General features: G+C 45.1%; 1 protein-coding gene across 4 annotated transcripts in view; it reads right to left on the bottom strand.

Moving 5' to 3' along the window:
• LOC129814020 (rho GTPase-activating protein 21-like) overlaps nucleotides 1-17,487 on the bottom strand; it is a 73,349-nt gene that overhangs the window by 15,748 nt on the left and 40,114 nt on the right. For all 4 annotated transcript variants that reach the window (XM_055866757.1, XM_055866755.1, XM_055866759.1 and 1 more), the window contains 6 exons: nucleotides 14,575-16,267; nucleotides 3,799-3,942; nucleotides 1,807-1,909; nucleotides 1,648-1,693; nucleotides 1,179-1,304; nucleotides 647-952 (listed from right to left, as the gene is read on the bottom strand). In XM_055866757.1, the coding sequence (XP_055722732.1) occupies nucleotides 647-952; nucleotides 1,179-1,304; nucleotides 1,648-1,693; nucleotides 1,807-1,909; nucleotides 3,799-3,942; nucleotides 14,575-16,267 (2,418 nt within the window). The remainder of the gene's footprint in view (nucleotides 1-646; nucleotides 953-1,178; nucleotides 1,305-1,647; nucleotides 1,694-1,806; nucleotides 1,910-3,798; nucleotides 3,943-14,574; nucleotides 16,268-17,487) is intronic.

The raw sequence follows: 17,487 nt of genomic DNA on the forward strand, positions 1-17,487 counted from the left end.
TGTATTTTCTGTAGCCTAGTGGTATCATACATACAGTAAGCATGAGTAGTCAAGGGGTAGTTTCCGCAGACAGTTTAAGCATAATTCTGGAGTAAAATACATGTTCAATGCTTTTTCAGGAATAGGCTTAATCTATGTTAGGGAAACTGTCCCTAGTGTTAAAATGGTTTGACATTGTTACTTTAAGGCAGTAGTAGTCAGTCTACCCACAGAACAGGAACACCAAGGCAACCGGACAAACTCTTCATAGCAGTTAACCCAAGGACAGGAGCGGTGAACAAAGATGGTTTAGTCTCTCTGTCCAAAATCTATTGTTTCTTCTAGTGACCAAGGACAATGACTGGTGTAAATGAGATCCAAGAAGTGCAAATGCAGGCTACTCACAAGTGACTGCTTCAAAAAAAGGACACAGGCATTTCAAACAACTGCCGTGAGGTAAGGTTATGACCTGGGCACCTGAATCTTGGTATAAATGCTAGCTACTGTATGTGAGTCACTTTGGATAAAAACATGTGCTCAGCAAAGAATGATTCAATCTAAGATTGGACACCAAGGAATTGAAACACATTACAATGACATCGTGTGATTATAATGAGATTAGTAATGCAGTAGATTAGAGCGTAGCGTCTTTCCCAGAAGAACCCACCTCATCATCCAGATTACTATTCTCCTGGATGACTCTGATCCAGGACAGCATGTCATCCCTGCCCTCCGCCTGGAACAGGTACTCGCAGTGCGACGTGGTCAGCCGCAGCACGTTCTTGCGTTTTGTGTCGCTGTAGGAGATGTCAATCAGGCAGGCCTTGATGCTGATTGGCTGTGGGTTGTCGTCGGACTGGGAGTGGGAGGAGGCATGAGAGACGCCATCCTTCTTGTCCTTGTAGAGCGTGAGGGCGTGGCCTCGCAGCACAGCATACATCTGCTTCCACGACCTCGAACCCCCGCCCACACGCTACAGAGAGTTGGGGAGAGAAAGAGCGAGCGAGAGAGAAACGTTGAGATAAGGCTCTGCGTGAAGATCAAAATTGTTTGCAGTGTGGGGGTGGGCGTGCATGTTTTCTTTTTCACACTATTGTGGATATTTTTGTTTCACATTGTCCTTTCCAGCATCTATGGTGGATTGTAACCAGACTAGCACAGTAGACCTCCACATGATTTGACAATATACAAACATATACCTTGCTCTTCTCAGTGTTGAGCTGCCTGAAGTTGAGCCAGCCTTCTTTAGAAGAGTCACTGAAGATATCTGAAGAGGAGTCCCTTCTGGAACCAGAGTCATCAGACGACTTGTGTCCATCCAGAGCCTACACACACACACACACACACACACACCAATAGGAGTATCAGCAGAAACAGCGAGCCTGTACTCTTAAAGAGCGTCAATCCCCAGGAGTCTCAGGAGCATCAAAGCTCAGGGAGAGTACAAAGACTGAATTAAAAACAAATGTAATAAAAGTAGCAGCTTGTCACACCGTTAGGCACTCAATGTGGGTAAAAGCAGAATACCTTAATCATAATAGTCCCTAGCAATTTAACATACATTATAAACACAGCCAACATGTCATGGATAAACCAACCCTTTACAGTTGTTATAAACACAGCCAACATGTTGTGGTTAATTAATCCTGGATTGATCCGTGTCCTCACCTTTCTTAGGCCTCTCAGTCCAGGCATGTGTTTACTGTTGGACCGGCTGGAGACCGAGAGAAGGAGGGGACAAAACGGCAGATATTAGGAGGATGAACAGAGAACCATTGGAAAAAGAGTATCATGAGAAATAAGACCAAATTTCAAAAAGGGACTTACCCTCTGCCTTCCTCTCTGTAGTTATCCAGACCCTCGTCGCAGGATTTGGACCGCTCTTGTTTGGTCGAAGCATCAGACTCCAGGATAGCATTTCTGAGGGACTCTTGAGAACGGAAGATGTATACAACGACAGTGTGAGGGGCTGTGTCATGGCAACAGGGGTACATAAGTGTTTTAAGGAGTCAGGGCAGAGTGATGTTCCAGCTGAGTGTTATTGGTGAGCGTCAGTGGTGGTATTAGAGCTCAATATCACAGGACTAGAGATTCAAATTCGGCCCATTTTTCTGCCGACTAACTGACCCTCATTAACCAGTTAACAAAAAGTAAAAAAAATTCTCCAACGGTAAAATTACTTGACCAACAGAAAATGCTATCAGATATCTGTATATAATGATGAGATGCGTATGTTTCCGCCCTAACAATGGGAGGTGACGGCGGGAAGGCAGTCGACAAGCTGGGGCCCAAAATAAGTCCATTGAAACGCATTGGGCTTATTTTGGACAGATTTTGTCGAGAGTGAAATCTTTCGCATCGCCTCTTCCTCTCTGATACTATGCATGCATACAAGGACCGGACATTTTTTATTATCAGCTTAATGAAAACATGCAACAATAGCAAGCCTATTGTCTTACAGTCAAAATGCTGTAGCCTGTTATTGAACATGCAACTCCTGTAATGAAGCAGATAAAACGTCTTTTTCAAACATTTACCCAAATACAATTAGCGGAAAACACAGTTGTAAACAGCAGACCTAATGTGAGCAGTTCCATACGTGACAGGGATGAACATCGCTGTTAGAAACTTAGAAAGAGCAACTACCATGATGGGTTGCTATATGACTAGGATTGTGCCTTTGGCTTCTGGACAATGAAAGAAAGTTGATATGAAAACCAATAGAACAGGAGAGAAATGCTGGAGGAAGACTTTATTAAATAATTGCCTCCACGTCTCTATGGATGGATTTTCACGAGGCTACTTCGAACAAGGTAAGATATGCCTCATTACTTGAAGTAAAATGATCAGGTTTCAAACAGGTCTACTGCCTCAAGCTCACATTGCAAAGTGGTGGTGACCACTGACAGTAGGCAGGCTATAGTTATGCCTCCTAATGGTGAATGGGAGACACGCTTTACAAGTTGAGATTGAGAAATAAAAATAGCTCCTTTTTAATTGTGGCCACCAAATTTAACACGAGATCGCATATAGAGTTGTTACATGTTGTGCAGTGACTGAGCTTCCAAAAGCAGGCTTCACTCCAGTAGCCTTGAGGAGCTACTCTGGTGCTGTCTGACAGGTGGTAGGCTATTCCGCTCCTCAAACTAGGCTCTGTAAGCTGTCTGACAGGTGGTAGGCTATTCCATTCCTCAAACTAGGCTCTGTAAGCTGTCTGACAGGTGGTAGGCTATTCCGCTCCTCAAACTAGGCTCTGTAAGCTGTCTGACAGGCGGTAGGCTATTCCGCTCCTCAAACTAGGCTCTGTAAGCTGTGCGTGTGATAAATAAAATGCACAAAGACTAACAAAAATACACAGGGCAATTTAATTCCACAAAAATTATGCAAATTAACCTACAGACCGATAAACATGACCGGTCAAATGTATTTTCAGGACGGAATTGTGTTGAAATGCGCAGCCCAAAGTGAATGGGATATCTAAGCAATGACACACTGCAAATTTTACTTCAAAGTGATTCGGCACTGATGGAGGAGACATCCTCACTGCTTTCAAGCCTGTTCAAAGAACTGGGTCAATGTCATGCATTCTCAGAAAACAACACAATGGAGTTGGCTGAAACGGTAGTATTTCCTATATAGTGCAGTACTTTTGCCCATGGGGATGTGGTTAACATTAGTGCACTACATACGGGATAGGGTACCATGTTTCAGATGTCACCAGTGACTGAAACAGACAACAGCATTAACACAGCAACAGACAGAACTGTATCTGCACCATAACCATGACAACCAGGAGCCCACCCCCAGAGTACCTCTTACCTTGGTCATGTGACAGCTGTCGGCGAATGAAAGTGCACGGGGAGGTGCTTGGGTTCAGGGGGAGTATGGCTGGAACGCCAGATATCACGGCGGAAGCAGGAATGGACGTGGCCTCATGGTCAACACTAGGGCTAGCCGGCTCGTCTGCAATCACACAACACACACTTCGGTATTACATGATGGACAAACATCATCATCATGATCAACCCCATGAACTTCCTCATCATAACGGATTTTTAAAAAGAACTCAGCTTCCTGAGATATTTCAGTTTTGCATCTTCAGTAAGTAGACCACCGCAGCATTAAGAAGAGTCCCAATGTAACCCTTGCATGGCACTACACAAACACGGCTGCTAGAAATGAGGATCTCTCCTGCTCTCTTCCCCTCTCTGACATGTCCCCTTTTTTAAAAGAAAAGTGTGAAACTTAACTGCTGAGTAGTGCAGCATCTCCGACTCCGCCCACCCCTGGCGCTCCAAGCCCAAAACAGCTCAGAGTACAAAGCTGCTCTCTACCTGCAGCCGTGGGGCCTGTGGAGCTAAATTTAACAGCCACTGCCCTAGTTCCTTCTTTCCAGCCTCCCAGGCTACACCCATCTCTCACCTCAACCAGGGCCAAAGAGAAGGGTTGTGAAGGAGCATCGGCAATGTAACCCCATAGGCATTTGTAACTAATATAGGCCTAACCTATAGGCATCTGTTACTAATATAGGCATCTGTCACCAATATAGGCCTACCCCATAGGCATCTGTCACTATTATAGGCCTACCCCATAGGCAGTTTCACCCTCTCTGTAGAGACAAATACCCCCTGATGTCTTAGATCTAGTGTTAAATTAAATACAGCTAGACAACATGGGCCAAATGTACAACAACCCCATTGATGGTGTCTACATCAAAGAGCATACAAAGGAGGTATGTACCACCACCCACTCAACCTTTTGAGATGGAAAATAACAGCATAAAAGAAACTGGACTTCTTCTAGGTTACACACGGCCCCCTTCTCCCGTCGGTGGAACTCAACACACCGTCTGGTTCCTCCAGCCTCAGATAGTCAAGCTCACACTCCTGGCAGGCCCTGTACCAGGCCCACTGGTCCAGCCAAGCCCAGGGCCCCAGCCCCATGCCCAGCCTGTCCACCAGCAGCATGCTGCACAGGGAGGGATTACCAGTCCTGGGAGAGGACCGTCACCGCACGTGGCCTGGTCAGAATCAGACTGGCCCAGTACCAGAGCTCCTCACTCTGGGATGGAAACAACATCCCAGCTTCTCTGGTAGTGGTTGCACTCCCATACAAGTCCTGGAGTTCCATGCAAAGCTCAAAGGTAAAACATTGCAAGATAAATCCTCAACGAGGGATCGCATTTGAAGACCCTCATAACAATATTAGTTGAGACAGTCGAAGTTAAATCCACATTTGAACTCTTTAAACTAAAATTCAGTGGAAGATGGATGACCTTATTCTAATAACACCCCACATTTTTTAAATCCCAATAAAACCCAGACTGAGACTGTCAGCTGTTAGATCCAAGAGGATAAAGAATGTAACCTTGACCAGAGCATTGGCTAAAGAAGACTATTGAGGGACCAGCTTTGCCACTCTGGGCCACTGGAATGGAATCTGACCTCACATGACAAGGAAGGCTCCAACCGTACAGACAGTGGCCTGCTGGTCTTTCAAATGGGTCATTGATGGGAGCCTGAGGGCTGGTTAGAGCGGGTCAATCAGACCTCTGTTCTCTGGATCACATCATGGGCACCAGGCCCAGAGATGTGGTGCTGTGGCTGCCCCATCACCATCCTTCCTCACTGTCACTGCATGCTTTGTCTGCACCTGGCTTGGCCCTGCCTGTTCCACTACCAGCAGTAGCGGTATGGATGTACCATGACAGGTAGACATGTAACTGCTACATGCTGGATGACACAAAAATACATTTCTAACTGGTTAAATTAAGGTCATCATCACCAGTAAGGCAGGCTGGTATAACTTCTTATGGCTGCAGCGGCAGTATTGAGTAGCTTGGATGAAAAGGTGCCCAGAGGTGCCCAGAGTAAACTGCCTGCTTCTCAGTCCCAGTTGCTAATATATGCATATTATTATTTGTATTGGATAGAAAACAATCTGAAGTTTCTAAAACTGTTTGAATGATGTCTGTGAGTATAACAGAACTCATATGGCAGGCAAAAACCTGAGAAAAAATCCAAGCAGGAAGTGGGAAATCTGAGGTTTGTAGGTTTTCAACTCATCGCCTATCGAATACACAGTGGGATATGGGTCATTTTGCACTTCCTAAGGCTTCCACTAGATGTCAACAGTCTTTAGAACCTTGTCTGATGCTTCTACTGTGAAGGGGGGCCGAATGAGAGGGGATTGAGTAAGGTCTACCATAACCTGAACATGCGCTGGCCATGCACGTTCATGTGAGAGCGAGCTCTGTTCCATCGCACTTCTGAAGACAAAGGAATTCTCCTGTTGGAACATTATTGAAGATTTATGTTAAAAACATCCTAAAGATTGATTCTATACATCGTTTGACATGTTTCTACTGACTGTTACGGAACTTTTTGACATTTCTTCTGCTTTTAGTGAACGCACTTCGTGACTTTGGATTTGTTTACCAAACGCGCTAACAAAAGTAGCTATTTGGACATAAATGATGGACATTATCGAACAAATCTGCATTCTGATGATCATCAAAGGTACGTGATTATTTATAATGTTATTTCTGACTTCTGTTGACTGCACAATATGGTGGATATATTTTGGTCTTGATTGGGCTCTGAGTGCCGACCTCAGATTATTGCATGGTTTGCTTTTTCCGTAAAGCTTTTTTGAAATCTGACACAGCGGTTGAATTAAGGAGAAGTGGATCTAAAATTCCATGTATAACATTTATTATGAGTATTTCTGGAAATTGATGTGGCTCTCTGCAAAATCACCGGATGTTTTTGGAACTACTGAACATAACGCGCCAATGTATACTGAGATTTTTTAATATAAATATGAACTTTACCGAACAAAACATAGATGTATTGTGTAACATGAAGTCCTGTCATCTGATGAAGATCATCAAAGGTTAGTGATTCATTTTATCTCTATTTCTGCTTTTTGTGACTCCTGTCTTTGGCTGGAAAAATGGCTGTGTTTTTCTGTGATTTGGCGGTGACCTAACATAATCGTTTGTGGTGCTTTCGCTGTAAAGCCTTTTTGAAATCAGACACTGTGGTGGGATTAACAACAAGATTACCTTTAAAATTGTATAAAATAGTTGTATGTTTGAGGAATTATATTTATGAGATTTCTGTTGTTTGAATTTGGCGCCCTGCACTTTCACTGGCTGTTGTCATATCGATCCCGTTAACGGGATTGCAGCCCTAAAAAGATAACAGAGATGATGGGGACATAAGTGCTGTGGGGAGGGGCGTTCACAAGAAATGAGAGTGATAAAATTACATTCTCTCTAATGGGCAAATCGTCTATTGAAAGGCAAATTCAAGAACAGAATTTAATCATTTTAACAATGCCTTCAGTAAGTTTGGTAACACAAAGTGCTTTCCGGGACATAGACATGTCTTTTATGGGCAGAAAGCTTAAATTCTTGTTAATCTAACTGCAGTGTCAAAATAACAGTAGCTATTACAGTGAAAAAAATTGTTTGAGAGCGCACAACAACAAAAAACTTGTATCATGGCAACTAGTTTGATACATTCACTTCTGAAGGTAAATATTGTACTTACATTCAGTAATCTTGCTCTGTGTTTGTCATCCTGAGGGTCCCAGAAATAAAATGTAGCATAGTTTTGTTTGATAAAATATATTTTTATGTTCAAATGTAGGGACTGGGGTCTACATTTTGACCCCATTGCTGTCTCTGGCTCCACACCCACCCCGCCCAGCTATCTAGGTTTGAAAGTTAGTGTATAAGCTAATTATTCATCATGTATGACATTCATGGGAGTGAGTAAACGTAAATGTTTTATTACCATATAATTTTTGTATGTTCTCTATAGTTTTGTACTTGAAAATGTATCAATTGACAAATTCGGCACATTTGGGCAAACAATATAAAATATTGTGCAGTAATGTAATTCTTCACTGGAACAGTCAAACTTTGCACATACACTGCTGCCATCTGGTGGCTAAAATTACATCTAGACTCCTATCTGAAAGTATGCCTTTTCTCTTCCATTTCAAAGATGGAACAAATTATCTTACCTTTTACCATATCTAATGTGTTATATTCTCCCACATTAATTTCACATTTACACAAATTTCAAAGTGTTTCCTTAATGGTATTAAGAATATGCATATCCTTGCTTCAGGTCCTGAGCTACAGGCAGTTAGATTTGGGTAGCTCATTTTAGGCAAAAAAGAAAGAAAAAAAGGGTACGATCCTTATTAAGATCGTCGCTTGAAAAAGCGCAATAGTACTGTTTGTCCATTTTGAGAAGCTCTAGCCAGTATACACTTAATCAAAATAGTCAGAATTAATCTAAGATAAATCAAGAATTCTGTTATTCATTTTGAAGTTTTTGCAGGAGATTTTACATCTAATTCAGTACCCCTGTATATAGCCTCATTATTGTTATTTTATTGTTTAGTTTATTTAGTAAATATTTACTCTTGTTTTTCATAAACTACATTGATGGTTAAGGGCTTGTAAGTAAGCATTTCACGGTAAGGTCTACTCAAATTGTATTCGGTTGTATTCGGCGCATATAACAAATAAAATGTGGTTTGAAGCTCAAATTAGATCCGAATGTCTGATGATGAATTGTTTAGTGGAAGTTGCTGCCGCGTATCCCTCTGCGGCAGTGGTACAATACAACAGGCCTGGCTGGCTCCACGACCAAACTCTAGCTAACTTCTGTCCCATGGGCCATACTAAAAATCACTATGCCTCATCTCTGCTGCCTCACTATGACCCAGCTCCAGAAAACACACACCTGTAGAATGCACAAATGTTCTTCAGCGTCCTTCCAGAACACTAAGTGGATCAGCAAACAGGCGTGGCCTACCTTACTGATCGCACTTCCTGAGTGGCCCAGTAAAATATGATGTATTTTAGCTAGAGTACACCCTGACCCAACTTTTCAAATCAGTAATAATACATCCATGTCTTAGCTGTCCACAAGATTGAAGAAAAACACGTATGACTGACTCGTGAAAGAAAATAACTTGCATATTGCAGGTTGTGAGCTCAGTGTAATGACAGGATAGTCAGAACAGGCTACATTTTCATCCCACTGTCCCTTTAAGGAAAAGTTGTCTAATTCAGCTGTTTATGAAATGCTAAAAATGCTGAGAGAAAAGCTTTATCAGCAAAATGAAGAGGAGATAAAAGGAAAATGCACAAAATAACACATTTTACACACGGGCTTTAGCGGGAGTGACATTTAGAGCACTTCTTATGAGGACAAGTGTTCAAATCACCATCACCATCAACATCATAGATTAGGTTGTGGGCGTGGCAGAGGGCGCAGTCCCCTAATTTTCAGAGAAAAATGTTTAGAGGCCCCCCATCTTGGAGGTGTAGACCACATGTGGCAGTTTTAAAGCTAATTTCCTGCAATTCTATGCATTTTGCCATGGCTGTGTTCTCTTGCTCATACATAATAACAAAATCTATACCGCTAAATTCAATGTGTTTTTTTCTTTCTTCCCATTGACCATTCAGTAAGGTTACTATTGCAACCTTGGACAACATTTTCCCGGGAAGCCCAATTCCCCATTCAACCACTGGCGAGATCCCTTCAGAATGATCTCAAACTGTGTTTCTAATACACAATGACATTAAAACAGACTACCCCTTGCTAATCAGGAAACTATTGGGTATATTGTGGTGGACTGCCACTACAATTGCTTCACAGGAACCTGGTAAAATGTTGTTTGTAGTGTAGCTAGCCCCTGAATAGCTCTGAATTAACTATCAGCATGCAGACGAACATATCAAGACTGTTTCAAGGACAGCTTTTTTCCATCTACGTAACATTGCAAAAATCAGAAACTTTCTGTCCAAGAATGATGCAGAATAATTTATCCATGCTTTTGTTACTTCTAGGTTAGACTACTGCAATGTTCTATTTTCCGGCTACAACACTAAATAAACTTCAGTTAGGATTCTAGCAGTCGTATTTAGCACTGACTAGAACCCAAAAATGTGACCATATTACTCCAGTGCTAGCCTCCCTACACTGGCTTCCTGTTAAGGCAAGGGCTGATTTCAAGGTTTTACTGCTAACCTACAAAGCATTACATGGACTTGCTCCTACCTATCTTTCCGATTTGGTCCTGCCGTACATACCTACACGTACGCTACGGTCACAAGACGCAGGCCTCCTAATTGTCCCTAGAATTTCTAAGCAAACAGCTGGAGGCAGGGCTTTCTCCTATAGAGCTCCATTTTTATGGAATGGTCTGCCTACCCATGTGAGAGACGCAGACTCGGTCTCAACCTTTAAGTCTTTACTGAAGACTCATCTCTTCAGTGGGTCATATGATTGAATGTAGTCGGCCCAGGAGTGTGAAGGTGAACGGAAACGCTCTGGAGCAACGAACCGCCCTTGCTGTCTCTGCCTGGCCGGTTCTCCTCTCCCCACTGGGATTCTCTGCCTCTAACCCTGATACAGGGGCTGAGTCACTGGCTTACTGGTGCTCTTTCATGCCGTCCCAAGGAGGGGTGCGTCACTTGAGTGGGTTGAGTCACTGACGTGATCTTCCTGTCTGGGTTGGCACCCCCCCCTTGGGTTGTGCCGTGGCGGAGATCTTTGCGGGCTATATTCGGCCTTGTTTCAGGATGGTAAGTTGGTGGTTCAAGATATCCCTCTAATGGTGTGGGGGCTGTGCTTTGGCAAAGTGGGTGGGGTTATATCCTTCCTGTTTGGCCCTGTCCGGGGGTATCATCGGATGGGGCCACAGTGTCTCCTGACCCCTCCTGTCTCAGCCTCCAGGATTTATGCTGCAGTAGTTTGTGTCGGGGGACTAGGGTCAGTTTGTTATATCTGGAGTACTTCTCCTGTCTTATCCAGTGTCCTGTGTGAATTTAAGTATGCTCTCTCTAATTCTCTTTCTTTCTCTCTCTCGGAGGACCTGAGCCCTAGGACCATGCCTCAGGACTACCTGGCATGATGACTCCTTGCTGTCCTCAGTCCACCTGGCCGTGCTGCTGCTCCAGTTAACTGTTCTGCCTGCGGCTATGGAACCCTGACCTGTTCACCGGACGTGCTACCTGTCCCAGACCTGCTGTTTTTAACTCTCTAGAGACAGCAGGAGCGGTAGAGATACTCTCAATGATCGGCTATGAAAAGCCAACTGACATTTACTCCTGAGGTGATGACTTGTTGCACCCTCGACAACTACTGTGATTATTATTATTTGACCATGCTGGTCATTTATGAACATTTGAACATCTTGGCCATGTTCTGTTATAATCTCCACCCGGCACAGCCAGAAGAGGACTGGCCACCCCTCATAGCCTGGATCCTCTCTAGGTTTCTTCCTAGGTTTTGGCCTTTCTAGGGAGTTTTTCCTAACCACTGTGCTTCTACACCTGCATTGCTTGCTGTTTGGGGTTTTAGGCTGGGTTTCTGTACAGCACTTTGAGATATCAGCTGATGTAAGAAGGGCTATATAAATACATTTGATTTGATAACCACTTTTGGAGCTAAGTTGTGCTCTCATGTTGACAGCAGATGAGAGAAAACAAGTTATATTAAGTGGTTAACTAGCATTAGCAACGTTTGGTGGTCAATGAGACAGAGCTAGCTAAACAGCTGCGCTAGCAAACAATGTAACAAAAGTAACATTTTGGGTTAAAAACAATACTCCATCAACAGACTCTGCATTTCAGCAATAACAGTAGCAAGTACCCCTGGTGCACTTTTAAAGTATTTAGCCATTTAAACAAAATGTTTTAAAGAAAATTCTGTTTTTCCCACTGCCCTCACTGCTTTCATTCGTTTCAAATGTGAGCTTGTCCGAGGTGTCGGACTCGATGACAGTTGCCATCCATTGGAGCGCTGCGATTGGTTGCACGAAAATCTGGAGAGGGAAATAGTGAAGGGTAAACTCTCCCTGACTGCCTAGCTTATATTTTGGGGATTGTTAGTTCTCAAAGATTATATATATATTTTTTTAAATACATAGGTCTGTTATCTTGTGTACATACTTTATATCTGGTAACAGCATGGCGAAAGCAGTGTGATGGTGTGTGATGATTTATTTAGAATTCAAGGCACAGTTAACCAGCACAGCCATTCCATTTGGTTTGTGCTTAGTGGGACTATCATTTGTTTTTCAACAGGACAATGATCCAACACACCTCCAGGCTGTGTAGGGGCTATTTAAACAAGAAGAAGAGTGATGGAGTGCTGCATCAGATGACCAGGCCTCAATCACCCAACCTCAACCCAATTGAGATGGTTTGGGATAGGTTGGACCGCAGAGTGAAGGAAAAGCAACCAATAAGTGCTCAGCATATGTGGAAACTCTTTCAAGACTGTTGGAAAGCATTCCAGGTGAAGCTGGTTGAGAAAATGCCAAGAGTGTGCAAAGCTGTCATCAAGGCAAAGGGTGGCTACTTTGAAGAATCTAAAATATATTTTGATTTGTTTAACACTTTTTTGGATTCCATATGTGTTATTTCATAGTTTGATGTATTCACTATTTTTCTACAATGTAGAAAATAGTAAAAAGAAAGAAAAACCCTTGAATGAGTAGGTGTCTAAACTTTTGACTGGTACTGTATAAAAACTCAGCAAAAAAAGATACGTCTCTTTTTCAGGACCCTGTCTTTCAAAGATAATTCGTAAGAACCATTGTAAAGGGTTTAAAAACTGTTTCCCATGCTTGTTCAATTAACCATAAACAATTAATGAACATGCACCTGTGGAACGGTCGTTAAGACACGAACAGCTTACAGACGGTAGGCAATTAAGGTCCCAGTTAAGAAAACTTAAGACACTAAAGAGGCCTTTCTACGGACCCTGAAAAACACCAAAAGAAAGATGCCCAGGGTCCCTGCTCATCTGCGTGAACATGCCTTAGGCATGCTGCAAGGAGGCATGAGGACTGCAGATGTGGCCAGGGCAAAAAATTGCAATGTCCGTACTGTGAGACGCCTAAGACAGCGCTACAGGGAGACAGGGCGGACAGCTGATCGTCCTCACAGTGTCAGACCACGTGTAACACCTGCACAGGACCGGTACAACTGAACATCACATTTCTGCGGGACAGGTACAGGATGGAAACAACAACTGCCCAAGTTACACCAGGAACACACAATCCCTCCATCATTGTGTGTCCATCAGACTGTCCGCAATAGGCTGAGAGAGGCTGGACTGAGGACTTGTAGGCCTGTTGTAAGGCAGGTCCTCACCAGACATCACCGGCAACAAAATCGCCTATGGGCACAAACCCACCGTCGTTGGACCAGACAGGACTGGCAAAAAGTGCTATTTACTGACGAGTCGCGGTTTTGTCTCACCGGGGGTGATGGTCGGATTCGCGTTTTTCGTCAAAGGAATGAGCGTTACACAGAGGCCTGTACTCTGGAGCGGGAGCGATTCGGAGGTGGAGGGTCCGTCGTGGTCTGGGGCGGTGTGTCACAGCATCATCGGACTGAGCTTGTTGTCATTACAGGCAATCTCAACGCTGTGCGTTACAGGGAAGACATCCTCCTCCCTCATGTGGTACCCTTCCTGCAGGCTCATCCTGACATGACCCTCCAGCATGACAATGCCACCAGCCATAATGCTCATTCTGTGCGTGATTTCCTGCAAGACAGTAATGTCAGTGTTCTGCCATGGCCAGCAAAGAATCCGGATCTCAATCCCATTGAGCACGTCTGGGTCCTGTTGGATCGGAGGGTGAGGGCTAGGGCCATTCCCCCCAGAAATGTCCGGGAACTTGCAGGTAACTTGGTGGAAGAGTGGGGTAACATCTTACAGCAAGAACTGGCAAATCTGGTGCAGTCCATTAGGAGGAGATGCACTGCGGTACTTAATGCAGCTGGTGGCCACACCAGATACTGACTGTTATTTTTGATTTGGCCCCCCCTTTGTTCAGGGACACATTATTCAATTTCTGTTAGTCACATGTCTGTGGAACTTGTTCATTTTAGGTCTCATTTGTTGAATCTTATGTTCATACAAATATTTACACATGTTAAGTTTGCTGAAAATAAACGCAGTTGACAGTCTTTTCTTGCTAAGTTTACATATAGATTTTTTTTTTATTACACAGTTTGGACATAGGCGAAATGAGAGATTATTATAAAAAAAAATTTAACTCTTAGGTGGCCCGCCAAAGGATTTCAAATGGTAGAAAAAACCCTCTACACTCCCTGGCTGCAACCAAAGCTCCTTAACAACATACTGTACATCTAGCCAAGGAGATTGATCAGGTGGTAAACATGGGCCAGGTATAAAATAAAAAACTATACTATAAAACCATGTTTCTAAATCTAATGATTTGTCATTTCTCCCCAGCAATTTCCCCTCCCATTCTTATCTGTACTGACGAACTGCTGCTGCTACTGGCTCCCTAGTCTACTATTTTCTCTGCCTTCATGCCTGGTGCTTCTGGTGCCATGGAGACTGCACAGTGGCATGGTGTTAGAGCTCTCTTACCGATGAAATGGATAGAGTCATCGCATGTGTCCCAAATGGTACCCTATTCCCTATAAAAATGTACTACTTTTGAAGTATAGTGGTGTACCAAATAGAGAATAGGAAGCAATTTTGGACGCAACTGTTAAGTTAGTGTTCGGCCTCTTACCAATAAAGGGGATTGAGTCGAGGGACTCCTCCAGGTTGCTGGAGGAGCATGAGGTCTGGTCCTTCTCCTGCTTCTTGCTCAGCCACCGCATGTGCATCTCCCGCCGTGCATCGTTGGGCAGCCAGCACACTGCGTCCGCTGCTGACTCCGAACCGTCCTCCTCGTTCACCGCCAGGATGTAGGAAGGGTGGCGCAGAGGGCTGGGGTTCTTCAACGACCCAGGAGGCTTTTCCCTGAGGACCACGCCCAATTCTGAGGCCGAGGGGCCGCGACCGTTCACCTGGGCCTGGGGCTCTGGGCGAGGTGGGTGGTGGTGGGAGGTTTTGAGGATCCCAAGCCTCTGTGGTCTCTGATGGGAGGCGGATAAGGACGAGGACCTATGGCCCACCACCGCTGCCACCTCTCTCCCTGGCACCTCCCCTGCCGGCTGCATGGTCTCCGCCCGCCCCCTGCTCTGGCTCACATGGTTCACACCTTTGACTCCAGCTCTTTGGTCGGTTGGGGAGGGCTCCAAGGTAATAATCTTCCCCAGGTGAGAGGGTCTGTCTTGGGTCATATTAGGAGCACCGTGAGGCTGGTGCTGGAGCTGCTCTGGCCCTTTAGCATAGAGGGTAGGGTTGGGCATTGGCGTTTCCCGGAGGCTGTCCCTACCGTACCCTGCAGGGGGTCGGTGATGGACAGCCTGTTTGGAGAGGCTCTGCCTGCTGGGGCGTGTACCCTGGTCCAGCCTGCTAGCGTAGCCCCGTCTATCCACCATGGGCCGGCCCAGCTCCACAGAGTCCACATAGTCACAGTCAGAGGAGCGAGCCCGGGCCTTGTGTGTTAACCCATCCTGGGACACACTACGAGGAGGCCAGTTCCTGGGGTGAACCCCCCGCTCTGCCATACTCATACGGTCCTGGGAAGAGCTGCGGGGGGGCATGTGGTGGAAGGGGGGTGGAGGTCCATGGTAGGCGCGGTCGTGGGAGGTGCTCCTGCGCCGGAGACCCTTAGGGTTGGGGCCCCAGCCACCCCGGGGGATATGGTGGGAGGAGTTGAAGGTGTTCTGGCTGGCGGCTCGCAGGCTTTCTAATCTCTCCTGGATGGTCCGGCTGCCATAGGCGTGGATACTCTTGTTATCGATGTACTCCCTGTAGGTCTGGTATGTCCGCCAGTCTATGTTTTGGTGAGAGACGGGGTTGGGGGAGTTAGAGTTGGGTGGGTAGTGGGGTAGCGGGGCACTGTAATTGAGTAGGCTCGCCCCAGAGGGGTAGATGTCTGTTTTCCGTGGCAGGGGGTAGTGGGACACAGACCCAGGACGCACTCTGATGAGGCCAGGGTCAGGGGGCCCTACCATGCTATAGTCTATTCTGTGTGCTGGTCCTATACGGCCCAGCTCTGGAGGAACTACCACAGTCCTCACGCTGTCATTGCGCATGCACACCGCAGTCTGGGATTTGGGGTACGGGTGTGCAGGAGGAGGAGGGGAGGGGGGCACAGGAATCTCCATGCGGTACCCCATGTCTGGTGGTGTTGCCCCCTGGCATGCTCCCTGTACCCCCACTCCAACTGGGGAGGGGGTCTCTGTAGCCTGGGCCATCCCCGGGGGCTTACAGTCTACACGAGGGTAACATATGGGGGGCGGCTCGGGGATGTGACGGGCGTTTCCACTGTAGGCACAGCGGCTTCGGAGGTACGCATCCTGGGAATAGGCCTGGTGAGAGAAAGATGAGAGGGTAAGATACAATAACATTGTCCACTGGTCCTAATTCACTCCCTACCCCTTCTTCCCCTTGGCCCTAACCCTTCAAAGTTTGCAGATTTGTAGAGTGGAAGCAATATGGTGGAAGTGCTACACTGCCTCGATCTATCTAGACTAGACCCTTCAAATGTGAAAATATAGAAGAGCAAGGGCAAACAGGAAGAGGTAGTAGGCAAAATGGAATCAGCAATGTGTGTAATATTCAACATTGCATTTCTAATACGTCTGGTAAAGAACTGGAGCAGTGAACGTTTACTAATGATAGCTGCTGTGTGTGGGTAGGCAGGCAGGGAGCAGAATGTTGTAGTGTGAGTGCGGAGGCGGTTAGCAGGTCAGGAGAGTCACTGGTGTTCATCAGCTCTCTCCATATTTAGATAGCTAGTTCTCTGGGTACTGTTCATCAGCTCTCTCCATATTTAGATAGCTAGTTCTGGGTACTGTTCATCAGCTCTCTCCATATTTAGATAGCTAGTTCTCTGGGTACTGTTCATCAGCTCTCTCCATATTTAGATAGCTAGTTCTCTGGGTACTGTTCATCAGCTCTCTCCATATTTAGATAGCTAGTTCTCTGGGTACTGTTCATCTGCTCTCTCCATATTTAGATAACTAGTTCTCTGGGTACTGTTCATCTGCTCTCTCCATATTTAGATAGCTAGTTCTCTGGGTACTGTTCATCAGCTCTCTCCATATTTAGATAACTAGTTCTCTGGGTACTGTTCATCTGCTCTCTCCATATTTAGATAACTAGTTCTCTGGGTACTGTTCATCAGCTGTCTCCATATTTAGATAGCTAGTTCTCTGGGTACTGTTCATCAGCTGTCTCCATATTTAGATAGCTAGTTCTCTGGGTACTGTTCATCAGCTCTCTCCATATTTAGATAGCTAGTTCTCTGGGTACTGTTCATCAGCTCTCTCCATATTTAGATAACTAGTTCTGGGTACTGTTCATCAGCTCTCTCCATATTTAGATAGCTAGTTCTGGGTACTGTTCATCAGCTCTCTCCATATTTAGATAGCTAGTTCTGGGTACTGTTCATCAGCTCTTTCCATATTTAGATAGCTAGTTCTGGGTACTGTTCATCAGCTCTCTCCATATTTAGATAGCTAGTTCTCTGGGTACTGTTCATCAGCTCTCTCCATATTTAGATAACTAGTTCTCTGGGTACTGTTCA

This window comes from Salvelinus fontinalis, chromosome 17, assembly GCF_029448725.1.
Source record: "Salvelinus fontinalis isolate EN_2023a chromosome 17, ASM2944872v1, whole genome shotgun sequence".
Classification (NCBI taxonomy): domain Eukaryota; kingdom Metazoa; phylum Chordata; class Actinopteri; order Salmoniformes; family Salmonidae; genus Salvelinus; species Salvelinus fontinalis.